Source organism: Ctenopharyngodon idella, chromosome 1, assembly GCF_019924925.1.
Source record: "Ctenopharyngodon idella isolate HZGC_01 chromosome 1, HZGC01, whole genome shotgun sequence".
In the NCBI taxonomy this organism is placed as follows: Eukaryota; Metazoa; Chordata; class Actinopteri; order Cypriniformes; family Xenocyprididae; genus Ctenopharyngodon; species Ctenopharyngodon idella.
The window spans coordinates 34,614,917-34,634,670 of NC_067220.1; the positions used below are offsets into that span (position 1 = coordinate 34,614,917).

Here is a 19,754-nt window from a genome sequence, read left to right on the forward strand (position 1 = left end):
AATAAAACAAATGTATGCCCACGACCACCATCTTCATATGTATAGTCAGGAGAGCTCTCCGATTGTACTGAAACGCATGTATGTACAACAGCAAGACCGAAAGCGTGTCAGCAGCTGTTCCTCACTCACTCTTAATTCCCTTTTTACAGGATTCAGGTTGAGCATGTGCAATGAATGATGGCTATCAGGAAAACCTTGAGGCGAACAATCTGAAAAGCACTGTATGATTGAGAGATAGAAAAGATGTGTTCTTACTGTCATGTTTGACTGTTGTATAATTAGAAAAGCATTTATAAACGCAGGGGAGCACAAAAAGGGGGAAAGTCAACTAAACAGTGGCTCAGAGTGATCTGTAACGCTGTACAAATTGCATTGATCATTTCATGTATGCTGTGCCACAAAGTGGAAAACTTCAAGCTCTCTTCAGGAACAGTCTAGACTGCATTAAGGCTCAGAATTTCTCAATATAAAGGAGCACAGATGTTGGGAAAGAACACTGGGATTTCATCCAAGACTAGAAGCACAACAAGACCCAATCCTCTGTAATTGTACTGTGAAGCATAGCACATGCGATATTTATTGCATTTTTACATCAATTATTTTTTTTAATCTTTATAAGTTATCTTAAAAACCCTGCATTGACGTGTGCCAGATCACCACCTCGAATCCACAACGGCTGTAACTCTGTGCTGTGTTCTTTCACATGCTTTAAACACAAAAGCCTACGCAAAGAAAAATCTGGTTTAAAAAATTCATTTCAGCATGATTGATCAGGACATAGGTGGAGAGAGTCCGTAATTGTTATAAATATATAATTCTTTTCTTAAATAAAAATAATTTCTCCATTACACCTGCTTCTCCAACTGTGGATGGCTCCTCCCAATCTGACTGGCTCTTGGCCAATGGCAGTGCTCTAGGCAACAGACCAATCAGCAGCTCTTCAGAGTTGCAGCACTGGAGAGAGAAAAAAAAAAAAGACAACAGAAGGTCAGAATTTTTCCCCTCAGGATTATTAAATTATTATTTATAAACTGTATACACATTGAGAGTTTATGGCCTTAAAGAACAATGTGAGAAATGTATATAGTGTAACCAATATTTTGACCAACTAATGTTTTATATATATATATATATACACAGTATTGTGTAATTGTGTTGGTACAGTGAACCATAGACCTACTGCGCTTAAAATAATCAAAATGGTTTCTTTTTAGGCTTAATCTGACTTTCATTTAGGACAAATACAGATTTGCTTCCTGGTCCAAAACATTGTTCAAAAGATTTGATTCACAGAATCTCACAAAAAATTAATGAGCTACACACACAAATGAGCTTTTTCACATTCTGTACATTTGCAATTTATGGATGAATATTTTCTCCTATGGTGCCAGGCAGGGCACCACATAGATTTTTGTTTTAGACCAACTAAACATGTATATTCAAAAGCAAATCAAACATATAATGGAATTAAAGGCGCCGTACGCGATTTCTGAGAAACGCTGTTGAAAGTGGATTGGACCGAGCACCACAATACACCTGTAGCCAATCAGCAGTAAGGGGCGTGTACACTAATGAGGGGGGAGGTGCTTGTGTTGCATAGCATATAAGTGAATTTGGGGGCAGAGTTATCAAGATAGAGGTGTGATCCTTTAGGGTGCGTGTTTGTTTTGGTGATTTCAAATATAATTTCTCTGAAATTGCTTACTGCACCTTTAAAATCATTTTAACATTTCATGTGATTTATAACCTCATGCACAGCTGTTTTTCTATTGTAATGTGTGATCTTATAAAGCCAAGACCACATGGACACTGACAACATTGAGAGAAACTTGCACAGCACAGATCCACTGAAATATCAAATTAGTATACTATTCATGACAACCCTGTGAAGCTTAATTTACAGTCTAGTGTAGACTGAATTTACTTTGTAGTTACAGTCTGGCACATTTTTGTTCAGTCTTGCCCTACTGTTTTCTCATCTGTTTGCAGGTATGAAAATCTGTCTTTTTCATGCATTGGTTAATTGTGAAATGACAGAAAACAGTTGTTTTGGCTGTCATGATTTGTTGAGTGAAATTTTCATTTGAGAAACGTATGGAAAAACAGCTTTTCCCAAAACAGGGTTGTGCACTGGGCTACACCTGAGACAAATATGGTTTGGAGTGAGAAATGATATTAGGAAGATAAAATACAAAAATAATGACAACTAGATAAAATTCTTGAAGTTCACAGTTTATTTATATACTCTTAAAACATCAGAAAACATGTACACAATATCTTCAACTGTTACTTTTTTTCAATGGTTTTACAGCATTCTCTGACCTGCAAACAGATAGAAATAAAAGTAAAAAATAAGATGCTGAAATAAAACAAAGCCAACCACCAAAATAAATACCGTTTTACTCCTTTACACAAACCTCCATCAGTCAGTCAGTGTGGTCTACCAAGCAATGTTTTTTTCCTCAAGTCATCAATCTCTACCTGCTAAGTCATATGTGGAAAGACCCAGATATAATACAGCATGTTTCCCTTCTCAGATGTGTAAATATAACTGGACAGTTTAAGATGCTAATGGGTATGCAATGCAAGGACAGAACCATGATTACAGACAAGAAAAAAAAAAAAAAGATAATGCTCATCCACACAAATAAAATCATTGGTTCTCAGCATCGAAATAAGATCCAGACCATTCATCTTCCAATCAGGCAGAATACATTTTGAACACTTTACATACAAATGTGTACTCCAGACCTTCAGCCCTATTATGCAAATAGTGAAATGACAGAAAATAAAGTTCAGGCACAACAAATAAATTTAAAACACAATAATCCTTAGCAACACATTTCAGATGAGAGACAATGAATACTGGAATCGGAACAAATCACTGAACAACTAAACCAGCCAGAGGCGCATAATTATGACGAACAATAACACATGAGAACTGCTGCCTTGTGCTCCAATGCCCCACTTTACAGCGGGACACCACAGTGGACAAGTGTTTTCATCGAGTTATTTAATAAAACTCAGGTTAAGAGTTTTGCATTCCACTGCAGCTACATAAAAACTTATAAATTTGCTTAGTGATGTGATATGCCTAAATTGGATAAACATATGGAGCCATTAAAAATGCTCATTATTCCATTTAACATATATGCACTCCCAAATCCATGCAAAAACAAAGTCGGGGTGGTCGGTGGGTTGGCTGAACAACAGGAACATTTTCGCCATAATCATATATATAAAAAGCAGTCTAAGACACAAACATATGACAACGGCAGGAGGGAGCAAAACAAGTGGAGGAAGAGAAAAAAAAGCTGTGAACAGGGCAAGTAGATTAGGGAGGAATGAGCTTGGGAAGCAGATGTTGTAGCTGCGAGGGGTGGGGAAGGAGGACGCACAGTTAGGCTGGCAGGTTTCTCCGTGTCTGAGGTGGTACTCTCTGCGTTTACAGAGTCGCTGTGCTCTCCTCACAGTGGCACTTGAGGTGACTTCGGCTTATAGGCACCTCCCCCCGTAACAGCGGCTCGACTGGCTGCAAAGCCACGGCTGGCCAAGAGCCACGCCCAGATCAACAGCCGTCTGCTCAGATCACTGAACTTGGATTAGTCGTCTCAGAACGTCTGAGAAAGATCAGCACCAATTAAGTCCCTTTTTCTACCTGAGCGAGGCACTCTACCCAACAGGGTCAACTTTTACAGTTACACAACTTCCATAATAAAAGAAAACAATTAAAAGGATGGTCTAACTGAATTCCGAGACTTTAGCTCATATAATCTTAGGGCGACTGGACAGAGACACTCTGTCTAGAAACACTGTAGTGTTAGAAAATGCAGCAGGAATGATCTGAAAATGTGAACCTATAACACTTTCTCTGATCATACGAAAGGAAGCATTAACTGTGCTAAGTCAGGGATCCAGACAAAGTAGCAATCGACTTGTAAGGGCCACCATTTAGTTTGAGAATGGGTTCAAGCTGATATTTTCAAAGACGCCTAATTCTTCATGAAAGCTATTAAAGCTCAATAAAAAAAAAAATCCCACTCTTTAGATCATTTGCTTTTATGTTTAAAGGGACCTTTAACAGCAGACACTGACCAAGAATAACTAAGTTCAAGGCGAACTGAAATATTGTTGAACCTATAAAACCTTTTCCTAAAAATCTCTGTCATCTCTTTTCATTATAATAAACGTGTGATGATATGACAAGATCAAAAGACTGATTACATAGGGACGAACATGAGATACTTGACATGAAAACCGTTCAATTCAATCCCCTTCTCTTGCCTTCTCAAGAAAAATAAATTAGTCCTGGTTGCCTGGCTGACATTTTTCTGTTTCACTCTGGAAGCTGACTGGGTACAGCAAAGTTTGAGAGGTGTCAGAAGGGGTACAGGGCCAACTCGGGTGCCTGTTTTGCCTACCTTACCAAGGCATATCACCTCACGTCTCAAACTGAGTTAGCAACGCTCGGACCTCGGGAGTGAGCTGCTTGGCAGCCTTGGCAGCCTCAGTGATGGCTTTACGATACAGGCCCTTTCTCTTCTTGTCAAAGCGAGACTGGAAGTTTTCTAGAAATGGGGCAAGCTGAGTAATGGCCAGGAAGGAAGTGGTGGGCGACCCAAACCAAGAGACCCGGGCCTCCTGCCTGACTAAGAGCCCATTATCTTTGCGACTCACTGTGATGGCTAAGATGCGGGCGGGCCACCAGGGGAAGCCAAGGATTTTGGCCCAAACAATGTCCCCTACACAAATTGTCCTGCCATCCAGGGCAACACACTTTGTGACGTTTTTGGAAAAAACGGCAGCTTTGAGGGATTTACTGCGCTTTTTGACGTCCTTAGGAGCAGAGGGAGAGGCAGAGGCAAAAGCGGAGGATGTGCCAGGGGCAGGGGCCGATCGCAAATCACCAGGAGGGGGGAAGTCAAATGTTTCGGTAGAGCTACACTCAGAGTTTGATGACTTTAAGTCATCTGCACTATCGATGCTGCACATGGAGGTACTAGAGGAGTCGGGCTGGCTGGGGTTAAGGGTCATGTAGACCACTAGGTTACCAGCCTTGCTCCCACGCGTCTCCCGCTTTTCCTCCCGCCCCTCCTGTTCCTCTGTCTCAGCCTGGGGTTCCCTGTATTCCGGAGCTGGGAGGGGATCGGGTTGGGCCTGGCTGAGAAGGGACTCAATCGCTTTGTCTGGCCTCTGGGGCTCTACAGCTGTGGCGACTTGGCTAGCAGAGCAGGAGGAGGAGGAGGAGCGTGTGGAGGTGCAGCGGGGCACGGCTGGCTTAGGCAGTGGTAAACGGCCCCCTCCCGGCACTTTCTCCAAGCAAGGCGGCTTACATGAGGAAGAATCGTTCTCTTCATTACGGTACCTTTGGGGCTTGATGCGCATCCTGGGTGGCAGGGGGGTGGAACCTGGACCTCCACTAATCTGCTGCAGTCGTCGGGTGAAGTGGACCTTCTGGTGGGCTTCCTGGAGGGCTGCGGCCCTGGTTATGGCCTTGGTGTTCCCGCTACTGCCTGTGACAGTCTCTTTCTGTCTTCTCTGAGCTTTGGCCATCTTCAGCACCTCTCGTGCCTTGGAGTGGTCAACATTTTTGCTCTGAAGCACTTTTTTGGCATTGAGCTGCACTCGAGAGTTGGCCGAGGACGTTGTTGTAGTGGACACCCCCTTTACTATTTTGTTCCCTGCAGCTGTACCTTTGACCTGACTATGGCCCAGAGAAGAGGTGGTGGATGATGACACCCGTATGGCTGAACCCTGCCGTTTGGGCCCATCAGTACTACGGCCCTTCTCTTCAGAGCGTGGATCACTACGGGGCCGCTTACCAGCAGCTGCCGTCGCGTTGTCGTTACGCCGTCTTTTGGCATCGTCACTCCGGCAGTCTGAAATGGGGCCTCTACGTGTCTCACGCTTGTCCCCTTGCACCACAGCCCCTTTACATTTATCACACAGAACTTGTCTTGGTCGGAGCTTGATGGCATTCATTATAGAAGTGGGCTCCTCTCGATACAGCCTACGCTTGGGCCGCTTGATTTTGCGGGGTAGAGGCTGAGGTAACGACTGGTTGTAGGTGTCCCTGATGAACAATGGAGGTGGATAAGGGGCCCCCTCCTGAAACAAAGGAGGTGGTTTTGAGGTCCATGGGTTAGGTTGAGGGTTGGGACAGGGCTGGGGTGCTGCAGGAGTCTCAGCAGGGTCCTTCAGAGGGGCATCCGGAGCATCCGCAGGGTCCTTAATTGGGGCATCACTAGGAGCTTGAGCAACACCCTTATCCGTCTCTGACTGGAATGCTTCCGTCTTCAGCTGCATAGATTCTGGCTTGTCCTTATACTCTCTCTTGGGGAACACAGTTATAGGAATCCCATAAGGTCCAAACCTGAGGTACAGAGGATGAGAGAAGACAAAGACACTAAAGTTATACAACTGAAAAGCATAGTGAGGTTGGGGTCTAAACCCCGTTTCCTCAAATCTAAACAAAAATAACAAGACACTAGATTACTACTACTAGATTATGGCCCAGTTTCATAGACAGGGTTTAGGCTAAGCCAGCATTAGGCCTTATTTCAATTAGGGTATTTAAGTAGCTTTTATAAACATACCCTAGAAAAAAAAAAACATTACTAGTGCATCTTGACACAAAACAATGGCTCTGACATGTTTTAAGACATGTCAGTGCAAGTTGCTTTCAGTTAAAACAGCTCAAACATGCATTTTAGACTAGGACTAGCTTAAGTCTTGTCTGAGAAATCAGGGGTATGGATACAAATATGCAACAACAAGTACCATAGCTGTTTGTTCAGTCATAGAACTGAAGACTTACTCTGAGGTCTTAAAGCATTACATTCATGGCCTAGTCTCTCTTTATAATTTTGCTGTTACCCTGGAATGTTTTAAATCATTATTTTGCAAAAAATGTTAAGCATCAGTCACACTATTGCTCTGGTTTAATTCAAATTGTATCTCTTTGAAAGACTTGGATTAAACCACTTGATTCATATGGATTTCTTTTACAATGCCTTTTTGGATCTTTTCAGTTTTGGTTACATGAACTTTCAATAGAGGGACAGAAACTTCTTAGGTTTCATTAAAATATATAAAATTACATAATGTATCATATCTGTATTCATGATTACAGAAAGGAAGAATGATGATTAACTGACAAAGCAGGAGTACAGCAACAAATAAAATTCATGAGGATAAAATGCCACTTTAACTGCATATCCAATGTAAGCCAAGAAGAACTTACTCTACAATGAAAAATTAGTAATTCATATTATGTAAAGTACTAACCATATACAGCTTATTTCAGAAGTTAATTGCCAAAGGTCTATCTAAAATCATCCAATGAATTTGATAAAATTCAACTGATTTTGATGCTGTGGTATAGAATAAGAGAGAAAAATTTTACATCGAAGTACTGTCCCTTAAAAAAAAGAAAAAAAAGAAAAATGGGTTGAGTCTGTGATCTGTTGAATATCATATGCATTGTTCCTGACTTGCAATAGCTAATTCTTCAGGAATGAGTAATCTGACAATCCTGAGATATGTGTTTCTTCCATTAGAAGTTTTATCCAGAAACTGGGAATGACCTAACATTGAAAAATGCAAATGAAGACGGCCTTTAGAGCTCAAGCTAAAAATAAAATGGACAGTATGTCTGGCAAACCACTTCAACGCCATGACACTGACTGTGTTCAAGTTCAGTTGATGTACTGTGGCTGCGTCACAGAGGAACAGGAAATTATTCCACACCCAGGACATTCGTTTTTTTTTTTTTAACCTATTATAGAATGAACACACATCTATCCATCCGTCCATGTCCATCTTGTGTCACCACTCCAAAACATGAGCAATTACACTAAAACCATTAAAGACAAAATGGATATTGAAGAGAGGAAGTTTGAGTTTTTCCACACACTCTCACAGATGGCCCAACCCACAGGAAGCATGAAATTAGCTGAGCTAGTGACACTTTCTCAATTAAGAGCATCTATTTGCTTCTGTTTGAGATTCAGAGCTGCAACATGCTTCGTCATTAACATGTTAGAGTACAAAATACCAATGCTGGGGGGGGCCTTAAACGAATACTAAAACCTAAATTAAGTTAAGCTTCAATAGCAGCATCTGTGAGATGCTGTGAAGTACAGAACATGATTTAATTTCATCCCACAGTCTGTACAAATAAAAAACGAGCACATACAGTATAAAGGAGGTCTTAAGCTTACATTCTAAATCCAGAATATTCCTTTAAAATAGTGGTCTGCCATGTCAGGGTTCCCCAAACACCCCTGGGGGTTTGTGAGGGAACTGAAGGGGGTTTGTTAGTTGGTGGAATGATAATTAATTATAGTGAATGTAAGTAGTTTTATTTCTATAACACCTTTACAGAGCAATGTCACGAAGTGCTTTACATCCAAATAGAGAAAGGAAATCAAAATAAGTGACAGGCATTAAAAACCGGCAATCAAATAAAAGAGTAATACAGAATTTAGACAAAAGCTAGTTAAGCAAGTGAATTTTTAGCTGCTTTTTTAAAGTGTAATGTATAATTAAAATAAATAAATGATAAATGAGGCTGCACTATAATCATATATCTTAGTGTTGTAATCAAATCAAACGCTGAGATTTAATTAAACAACTGTATAGCCTGATGCGCTGTGTGTTTCAAAGTGAATGGTGGGGAGCTCGTGCTCTGGTCTTTTCAGCATCTTAGAGCGGCTTGGTTCACCAAAAATCTGTATATGGGAATGCAACATGTGCTTGGTTTATTTTATTTACACATTTGCACAATATCCAACATGTTTGTGGACAGAAGTTTAAAACATTTCACTAGTATTCCACCAGCTTTCCACCAGGGTTTTAATGTTTAAAAATTGAAAATTTTAAAACAGGGGTGCCCAATACTGGAGGTCCACCTACCTGTGGTGTAATTATCAAGTGCTTCTTAAGATATTAATTAGCTGGTTCAGTCGTGTTTGATCAGGGTTGGAGCTGAACTTTGCAGGAAGGTAGATTGGGCACCCCAGATTTAAGACATAAATATTATTATTTTAACCTATAGTGTAAAATTATCTCAGATTTACTTTTTGTTTTACAGTACAATTGTATATTACAACAGTAATACTTTTCTATCTTTATTTTTAGTTACAGTTAAAACATTATTATTATTCAATTTGAATTATATAATTTTTATATAATTTTTATTCAATCCTGAATTTATTATTCATTATTATTATTATTCAAATATTAATTTAAAATCTCAGGGGGTACTTCAAGTAAATATTTTATGCCTAAGGGGTTCAGCTAACAAAAAATTTGGGGAACTCCTAAGCTGCGTCCGAAATCGTGCACTGTTGAGTAGGTACTACATTTGAATTTAAATTTACTTCACGACCGTTGAAAAAGTATGTTCTATATAGTACGAATGTGTGTAGTATGAATGAATTTGGACGTACTACATCCACCATGTTGTTACTTTCACATGACCAACCAGCGTCAGTTACGTCCCTCTCCTGTGGCCTCATGGGATAGTAAAGTGTCCATCATATGCGCACTTCAGAATCTCACCAGAAGTAGTAAGTCATCTGGGTACTTTTCGCCTACTGTTTTTCGAATACTATGAATGCGGACATACTACCCTGTTCGCATACTGTTTTTCGCGTACTATATAGTAGAAAAGTATTCAATTTCGGACTCAGCGCTGGTCTATGTCAGTGGTGTTAGAATAAAAGATGACAGGCATCTTTGGGATATGCCCACAGCATTATTTCAATCCTGAAAGCCCATCACAGCAAAGCTTGTTAAAACAAATCTGGCCTGATGTGTAATTAATTGATTGACTTACGGTCTATCAGCATAGAGAAATCTTCCATAATTTCCAGCTGATGTGATAATCACTCCCTAACAATGTTGCTGCACAGGTTCTTCAGCACACCTTCTCTACACAGCAACATCACAAGAACGTTTCATTTTGACTTATCTCAAGTGAGAACCGAACTGAGAGACTGGAGATCCCACTGCAGGCCACATGGAAGGCACTATAAATTGGGCTCAGCTATGATTCATCCCTGACACCCAGAGAAAATGTGTGAACAAGGGTGTTGAGACAGACAAACTGTGGGAGCAATTTGTAGGGTGTTAATCACCGGCATAACACTGTTTTCCCCCTGGTTATTATGATGATCATGTCAACCTAGTTACATGTCTGAATATGGTTAGCTGACATGAAAATTCAAGTAGTGATAGTAACGTCCTGCAATAATAAACCTCAACACTGGTTTTGTTTATTCTTCTATGTCATTTTTTATGACCTGGAATACTTTGTAAAATTAATTTATCACCATTTATACAGAAAAGAAGAAAAAAGTTGATTGAAATAGTATTTTTTAAAAACCTTCACACCAGCCGCAATAAATAATCTCCCTTATACATATGTACAATGGTAAATAAAAATACAGTCTATTTTATATAGACCTACATAAACATTTTAGGAGAATAAAATGAGTAAAACACAACTAAATAAAACAGATAAAAACAATAACATATAAGCTAAAAACAACCTTACCCTCCAAACTATGCTGACAGTTTACTTTATAAAGATAATTTATAGCCTAAAATGTAATGATGAAGATGCTCTTCATCTTTTTGACAGCTACGAAAGCCACCTTTGGGAAGTATGCTGGATGTATTAGTGGACACACTTAAATTTCTTTGCGCATATACCGTGTTTACCTTTTTGAAAGGTCCATGAGTACCCCGGAGAAGATCTTCTCGCCTAAGCGAAACGACACCACGAGCGCATCGTCGATGATGTGATCCAGCGAGACCCGAACCTCGGACCCGAGCACCAGGCGCTCCACCGTGTCGGGCTCCGTCGCACACAGAAGCGGGGCTTTCGTTTCCGACTCCCTCTCGGGTTCGCTAAGGTCCGTTTTGAAGCTCTGATGATGAAGAGGACGCGAGCGCACTTCTTCTGACTCTACCGATGAGATGAGCGACTGATCCACCACTGCTGGAAGTTCTGGAGAGTCCTTGCTGGAAACAGTAGAAAAGTCACTAATGCAGCTCTGACCCACCGATTCTCCCAGCGAGGTCTCCTCTGCATTGGACAGAGAGTCCAGGTGATCTGAGGGGTGCGGGATGTCATGGAAAGCATCCTCGTGAGATTTGAGTTCCGACCCGAGAGCATCATTTGCGGGTTCGGGCTCCGGATCAGGCTGCGTGAAGCCTATGAGTTCACACTCTAGATCGGTATGATGGCTTGACACGGGATTGGAGTCGTATTCGACAGCCAGAGACAGTCCGGTTTCAGGCTCCGACGGAACCTGAGCGGGAAGGGAATGCAAGAAGACCACGGAGGGCTGGGAGTCGGAGATGGAGCTGGGGAGTAAAAGGCAGGGGCTGGATTCGAGAGGACTGACCTCGTTTGCAGCCTCCACTTTCGGCGAGAAGGATCCCCCGTAATCAGAAACGCCTGTACACATGTAGTCCATAAGCACGGGCTGCTCGGCTGTGTCCAAGCGGCCCCAGGAACCCCCCGTGTCGGTGCACTCACCGTCCGCATGGGCAGCGAGGGCTTTTCCCGCGGCTTGAAGGTCCGGCCTTCTGATTTCCATTTGGACCTGGCTGCATTCCTGAACTGCATCCATATCCTCGGGTTGGTGACAAAGCTCCATTTTCGGGACGGAGTGGGCCTCTAGGTCGACCACATGCTCTCCTGGCTCGGGCTCGTATTCCACCCCGTCCCCCGCTGTTGTTGATGCCGCAGCAGCTCCTGGCTCCGCAGCCACGGCCGCCATTTTCTTTCCGCTTTGCAACTACTACTTGGCCCTCTCCTCCTGATGAGATTAGAGCCCGCCCACTTACAACTACTGACACTTCCCATTAGCTGCTTCAACGTGCGGTTGTCATTAATTGGCTCAACTTCTTGTCGTTCATAGGAAACCCCTGGAAACACTATTGTGATTGGCTTCTATTATGTCAATATACTTTATTATGGGGATACAACTTTGGTACCACCAGGGGCGATGTCGAGTTGTATATTTACGTCAGGGTTTGTTGGTGTGGTCCATTTGTTAAATTCTAAGCGTTGTTGTTGTTAACTAAAACTAAAAGTAAAACTACTAACAATCGTTTTCGGTGATTGAAATAAATTCTAAATGAAATAAAATATAGGCTAAACATTAAACGAAAACTAGTAAATTAAAAACGTTGCTTTGTCAACCATCTGAAATAAAAAAATGAATAAGTTGAAGTACTAAATTGAATTAGTAAATATATAAAAACGACGAAAGCAAAATTACTAAAACAATATAAAAATTAGTATTAGGCTATTAATAATGACTATATAGGCTATAAATAATACTAAAATAACACTGTTTCCAAAATGCTGAACAAATCTTACTTTAAGATTCCCTCTGAGTTTCAACATATTTAGCCTAATGTAGGCCTATCATTACTCGTAACAATGTCAACTGAGGGAAACCCTCTCAGAAAATCTGATTTATTCACATTTTTATGAAATTTGTTTTATTCAGAATGTTTCATGGAATTTATATCATTTCACTTGTAAAGTGTATTTGGTGAGCTAAAGGGTGGTACTGTTTCACAACAAACTTTTATTTAAAAACATTTTAGGTCACTGGTGTACTCAGAAGCTAACTTTTACATATCTGATAAGCTCATCTAAACCAGCGGCTACATGTCATAGTCAATGACCTACTGATTATCAGTGTACTGACCTTTCACCTTTCATTATGTTCCTCAGCGGTATAAGGAGTCACTACACTGAATTAAATTTTTGTTCATATTGGTAAATTATTGTAATTATAGTAATCTGTTATTTTATTTTTTAAAAATTCACAAAAATCGAATCTTTCCTTGACGGATAAGAATTTAAAATGGGTGGGAAATCTCATTATGAAATAAATGTTTTTCTGTAATATACTATATATATATTATTTTCAGTGGCGTTAACTTTCAGGGCTGTCATAAGAAAGTTTATACTAATTATTTGATAAATGTTCTGATTTTATGAATTAAGAAACTGTAGGCAATCAGATTACTTTGCTGAAGTGATTTATCACCATAATTGTTTCAACATGACACATTTATTGTCAAACAGAGACATTTCAGGAAGAAAGGTGGTATTATAAAAGTTTATGTTTCACTATGGTTTTTATTTATTAAACTGTTCTCTTGGTGAATATATTGTGAAAGGTGAAGTTTAACGAGTGTTTTGCAATCAAACCATATAACGTAAGTGAAATGCTCTTTATGACAACACAATCCAAGTACCTGCTTGTGTCATTTAACCAGTCTGTTTGCTAATATAGCAGCTTTCCTAATCTATTCAGTCAGTCTACTTTTACTGCTAAATTGCAGTTAAACCTAAATAATTATATATATAGGCCTATATATATTTCTAAGGAAAAAATCTTCCTTGCAGCACTATCCCATGATAGTCCTCAACTTCACTGATAATAATATCTCATCATCAAATGACCTTAGAAGCTTCAAAGAAATCTCTAAATCCAGACAAATGTCACACCATTCCATGTTCCCCAGGAATCAATGTGTGCTTTCAGAGGTGAGAGCTTGCAGCTAGCTCTGGAAGTGAAAAAGAGAGCTCATCCTGTTCTGATCCTGCTTTTATCTCTCTTCAGCTCTTCATTCTGCTAGATTTGTGTGTGGCGGAGATCTTTGAAGCTGAAATTTATCTGTAAATCTCAACATAAGACTTGAGAAAAAAATGAAAATGTAAGGCCAAGGGGAAGAGAGATGATGCAATTAAAGCTGTACTCTATGGGAAACTATCAGAGGTTTATGCACTGAAGGGCATTGACCTGTGGCACATCTTTCCCTCCTTTTAAACTTCCAGACAGAGTTTTAAGACAATTTATCTGATTTTTCAGCATTTTGATTGACGAATTTCAGTTGATTAAAAGGATAATCCACCTAAAAATAAAAATTTTGTCACGTCATCATTTACTTATTACTCTCATCTGGTTCCAAACCTGTATGACTTTCTGTCTTCTGTGGATATGTAAAAGAAGATATTTTGAAGAACTTCCATTCAAAATATCTTCTTTGATGTTCCACAGAAGAAAGAAAGTCATACAGTTTTGGAACAACATGAGGTTGAGTAAATGAATTTTTCCATCCTCAAATGGAAAAGAGGATTGGATAGTCACTGTAGAGAACAGGTACCCTGATGTTTTTCTCTCAGTTTTCTAGATGTATGAAAGGTTTGTGTGGCTATGAATCACTATCTACTGGAACATATAGTTCAGTCTGACATAAAGAGCTTTCTGTCCTTTCAAAAGCAAGGTCAAGGCAGATGGCCTTCAGTACCACCAAGCTTCAGACTCAACAGCTGCAAACTAAAACCTATTTTGTAGCTTGCTGAGATATGGTAGTCTGCACAAATGGGAGATATTGCTATATTACTCCCATTAATCATCTATTTGTCGTATATATTAACCATATAGAAGACAAACTCTATTTCCAATGTTATATCACACTTATAAGCAGTACTGAAAAAGATTTTAAGTCACTGATTTTCCTTCATTGCCCATGTATGGGACATCATTGCTACCCAGGTAACCAGCCGTGCGGTCATGCACTTGATGACTTGTTCTTTTGTGAGGCCATCGTAAAAGTTTATGGCTTGGTTATGATGATGGTGTGCCCATAATTTCATGAAAAAGAGGCAGAGTTTAATAGCGGTAGGGTATATAAGTGCAGGGAACTCGATCCATCAGTACCTCAACTTTCAGTTCACTCTTCTTCTCCGCGAAACAATCAACACCCAAACCATGGCTTTCAACGGCAAGTGGGAAACCGAATCTCAGGACGGATATGACGAGTTCTGCAAACTGATTGGTAAGCTGCTTCTTTTCAAAAACCTTTTTTTTGCTCTGTTGCTGGTGGTAACGCCAGTGGAAGAGTTACAACTTGAGAAATTCATGATTGCTTCGATTTCTGACCGCACTTCCATCTACTTAAGGTTGCTCTAGTTTAGACTGTCCTTGCACCTAAATTGCTTTGGACAAGAAAATGTTTTCCTACATATCCTGGTGTGTTTGCATATCATTTGCAAGCATGTCTTAAGAACTTACACCCAAAAAAATAAAGGTTCTTTATTGGCATCTATGGTTTCACAAAGAACTTTTAACATCCATGGAAAGGTTCTTTATACTTGAAAAAGGTCCTTCAGGTTAAAAAATGTTTTCAAACTGCTCAATGAAAAGTTCTTCTATGGTTCTTTTCTATGGCATAACTGCGAAAATCCCCTATTGGAACCTTTATTTTTAAGAGTGTAGATTTAAATTTGAATACATGTGTGTACATATTTATTATATTTTTGTTTAAGAATATCTTAATTTTAAAGAAATGCTTTGAGAAATCAAGCCCCACCTCCTTTCTTTATTAGTATTGTATTATAACACTGTCAGCTGGTCTTCTTAAGTGTTTGTTACAATGTAGTGAGCTCAATAAAATCGCACAATTATGATCGCTCTTGTACACCTCAGGTATCCCTGATGATGTCATCACGAAGGGCCGTGACTTCAAGCTTGTGACGGAGGTCATCCAGAATGGAGATGATTACACATGGATCCAGTACTACCCAAACAACCACGTTGTGACCAACAAATTCATCGTTGGCAAAGAAAGTGACATGGAGACTGTTGGAGGGAAGAAATTTAAGGTATGGCATACTTGTACATATGAGAGACTGGAGTGAAGCTTCTCTGTATCTTTAGTGAGATTCTTAAATGCTAGTATGTTCATAAACTGCGTCATCTGATGAAAACTCATACTTGCATGTCCTCACCAGGGTGTAGTCTCCATGGAAGGGAGCAAGCTGGCCATAAGTTTCCCCAAGTACCACCATACATCTGAGATCAGCGGTGGAAAGCTGGTGGAGGTGAGATATTATCATTTTTGCCATTGTGAAATTATATGCAACTCTTGTAAAGTAGCTAAAATCCCCTTGCTTTGATTTACAGACATCCACAGCAACTAGCGCCAAGGGTCCAGTTGTTTTTGTTCGTACAAGCAAGAAGATCTAACTCCATTACTACGATAATGTTCTGCTCTGACCTCCAATTTACTTGAATAAAGTGTACGAGCTAAACTGACAAATGTCTCCTGATCTTTTCACTACATCCGTCTAGTGATTAAGTGATGAACTGAGCATCTAATAATGCTTTATTATAAAGAGGTGAAATATCTAATCAAATTAGAATGATTGCTGGCAGCATGACCACCACTGGAGGGCAGTCAACACTTAAATCTTGCATGAACCCCACAGGCAGTTCTCTAACAAAGACAGAAGCATTTGTTTTTTTATGCATACCAATGACAACACTAATGATAACAAAGAATGCAGGTGGAGGCTTGATTTTCCAAGGTAACTCTTAAAATTCAGACGTTCTTAAGAAATAATATATATATATATATAAAATATAGCAATACTAATAAAGTAAAGGAGGTGGGTCTTGATTTTACAGCATTTTTTTTATGTTTAAGATATTAAGCAAGAAAATAAAAAATACTGAGGGCAATATGGGGTCGTGTGGCTTGATTTGTGACCCTTGACCACAAAACATAAGTATAAGTAGCACAGGTATATTTATATATAGGTATATATAAGTCATAAGTAGCACAATTATATTTGTAGCAATAGCCAACAACACATTGTATGGGTCATAATTATCAATTTTTCTTTTATGCCAAAAATCATTAGGATATTAAATAAAGATCATGTTCCATGAAGAGATTTTGTAAATTTCCAACCATAAATATATCAAAAATGTATTTTTGTGAGTGGATATGCATTGCTAAGGACTTCATTTTCTCAATATTTGGATTTTTTTTTTTTTTTGCACCCTCAGATTCCAGATTTTCCAAATAGTTGTATCTCGGCCAAGTATTGTCCTATCCTAACAAACCATACATCAATGGAAAGCTTATTTATTTATCAGCTTTCAGATGATGTATAAATCTCAATTTCAATAAAATTGACCATTTTGATTTTGTAGATTAAGACTTTAAGCAATACAAAAAATAAAGTAGGCCTAAATTTATTTTAAAAGGTGTAGCATGTTTAATCTTTAACAGTTAATTCTTACGGATCACAAATGAATAAAGAAATAAAACAAAAGCCGTCGAGGGTGCGCTTCAGTTTAGAGGTACCCCCTCCTGATAATAAGAAAAAAGGTGCCAGCCCCTCCCCTTCCTTGCTTTGCAAACAAAGGTTGTGAAAATGATCCATTACCCAACTGCCCCTTTGCCAGCCCTCAACCCCCCCCCCATCCGATTTTGTGTCTCTTCATCATCACACCAACTCAACCATGTGGCCCACCTCCCAGGGTCTGCCCATGTCCCCCCCACCAGGCTCCAGCACAAAGGGAGGGCCCCTCTCTCGGTCTGCTATCCACCCAATCTCTTTAATTAAACAGATAAGAGGCGAATCCACGCAAAACCCATAATCTGCAAGCTCCACCTTATCAGGAATTAATTGTTAACATTTTAAAGGGATACTCCACCCGAAAGTTTAAATTCTCTCATCATTTGCCATCCCAGACTACTTTTTCTTCAGATGAACAAAAAAGATTACGACAGTAATCCATATGACCCCAGTTGATGAATCAATGTTTTCTGAAGTGAATAATAGGTGTGTGAGAGAAAAAATAAAGATTAAAATACCTAGATTTAAGTATAAACCATTAGCCAACTGTCACACACCTAGACCAATTTTATAGCCTATAAAAGTGAAATGGCCTCTTAAAAGAATAAAGTTATACAAGGTTGTGTAAAGTCAAGAAAGGTTTTATAAGGTTATTAAAGGGATAGTTCACCCAGAAATGAAAATTCTGTCATCATTCACTCACCCTCATGTTGCTCCAAACCTGTATGACTTACTTTTTTCTGCTGAACACAAAAGATGAAGAATGTTGATAAACAAATCATTTCGGTTCACATTGACTTCCATTGCATGGACAAAAAAAATACAATGGAAGTCAATAGGAACTTAAACGGTTTAGTTAAAAATACGTTAGTCTTCAAAATAACTACTTCTGTGTTCCACAGAAGAAAGTTATACAGGTTTGGAATGTTTTTGGTTGAACTATACCTTCAAGGTCTAACATGTCAACCCATCATGGCTGTCGATATTATTTTGTGTAACTAACTACCAAGTAAAAGCCTATAACCACTATAATCAAAGGATGTCTGTACCTTCCAATATTAAATGTTATCTTCTCTGTGTTTTGCACCACACAGATGTTTCCTTAAAACACCCACAAACAGAAAAATAACTTTGTCCATTACTCCAACTTCACTGTAGCTATTGTCGGCTGTTCTTTGAGCCCAAGAGCTTTTATCTCTGTAACGATCAGTGGTACTCAGTTGGATGCGCTTTATTTGTTTAGTGGTGTTTAGTGACAGGAAGAACCACCATGTGGGGCAGGAATCTCCCCATTGTCTTCAGTCCAGCACGTTATATGCAGGGAGGAAGGGGGAGGGCAGTGGTATTTGGGGTGGAGCCAAATGAACACGACCCCCGCCCCTCCATCCCCCCACCACCAAAGACCTTTTCATGTGCAATGAGTCCAGACATTCATATGAAACAACTCGCCTTGAGCCATGCAAATCCATCGTCTATTCAAAATGTATGATTCACACATGAACGAAACATTTACCAAGCTTTTGTGCTTTTTTCTTCATTTTATTTCATCCAATTTACACCTGTTATCCCCTTCCTTACCCAAATACAGGATTTTAAATAAACCCATTAGATCACTGAATGAGCAGAATCAATTCTCTAGTCTACTAAATGTGTAGAGATTCAGGAGACATTGGTTGCAATGTGCAACATTTTCTTGGTGGAAAAATAAATCACTGCCTGTAAGCAGTAATAGCGTGTTAAAACAAACCAAACCAACAAAAAAACTAATTCTACATAGTAAAAAAAAGTAGTGGTACAAAATGGAAAAATAAAAACCTAGTGATTACATATTGCACACACAGAGGCTTCAACAAGAGAATGACTTAAAATATTAAACAGTGCGTGTCTGTTACAGTGAACACCGTTCTCTAACTATACAAAACACTGGACTTCAACACACACAAAAAAAACTAAGTTCTGTGTAAAAAAAAAAAAAAAAAAATACAAAGCATGTGAATGTTCTGACCAATTAAGAAAAAACATAAAACTAAAAGACAAGCCCTGCGAAATCAGCAAGTAAATGGCAATATATTGAGGTAGTTCAAAGTTCAGGACTATAGAAGAAAGATTTTGATCCAAAGTCCAGTAAAGTGGTTGAAAAAGCTTCTCATTCAGCAGGATGTAAAGCAGACACTTTGGTCTTAAGGCCAGTCAACATAATTCACTGTATAGTCTAAGAAAAAAAAGAAAAAAAGACAATAAGTAAAAGGAAAGAAATGAAGAATGTTTGGTTAATTGTATCTTTAGTTTACAACAATAATAATAAAGTATTTTTGGACCAAATATTACAGTCTGCTTTAAAATATTCTGTTTGATTCTGGACTAAAAGGTATGACGCTACAACTGAAGCACACTGTAACAGCAGATCCATCTTTTCTATCCCGAGCGGTGAGGTTAAACTAGTTATTAGCATGACCTTGGAGGTAAATGTGAACGACAGTGTAACAGTGAGGTAATCTTTACGAGCCACAGTGTCTGATAGGAAGAGGTACGGCACAATGAAGTCGTCTTCGTAGCACACGGC

At 39.3% G+C, this 19,754-nt stretch overlaps 2 protein-coding genes and 1 long non-coding RNA gene across 5 annotated transcripts in view; 1 reads left to right on the forward strand and 2 right to left on the reverse strand.

The window, feature by feature from the left end:
- The window catches only part of LOC127514999 (uncharacterized), a 120,399-nt gene that overhangs the window by 94,435 nt on the left and 6,210 nt on the right, over window positions 1–19,754 (reverse strand). The window lies entirely within an intron of this gene.
- On the reverse strand, window positions 208–13,072 carry LOC127514909 (PWWP domain-containing protein 2A-like). 3 transcript variants are annotated; one of them, XM_051898195.1, is made up of 3 exons: window positions 10,729–11,816; window positions 5,366–6,373; window positions 208–954 (listed from the first exon to the last, which is right to left on the reverse strand). In XM_051898195.1, exons 1-3 carry the CDS (start codon window positions 11,793–11,795, stop codon window positions 930–932), a joined length of 2,100 nt encoding a protein of 699 aa, XP_051754155.1. In that variant the 5' UTR covers window positions 11,796–11,816; the 3' UTR covers window positions 208–929. The 3 variants fall into 3 exon arrangements, with proteins under 3 accessions (XP_051754155.1, XP_051754146.1, XP_051754138.1); XM_051898186.1 differs by lacking the exon at window positions 208–954 and adding an exon at window positions 2,212–2,322 and having other exon boundaries at window positions 10,729–13,072; XM_051898178.1 differs by lacking the exon at window positions 208–954 and having other exon boundaries at window positions 2,212–6,373; window positions 10,729–13,071.
- LOC127514991 (gastrotropin-like) lies at window positions 14,713–16,143 on the forward strand. Its single transcript, XM_051898310.1, has 4 exons — window positions 14,713–14,880; window positions 15,531–15,706; window positions 15,836–15,925; window positions 16,008–16,143. Exons 1-4 carry the CDS (start codon window positions 14,814–14,816, stop codon window positions 16,068–16,070), a joined length of 396 nt encoding a protein of 131 aa, XP_051754270.1. The 5' UTR covers window positions 14,713–14,813; the 3' UTR covers window positions 16,071–16,143.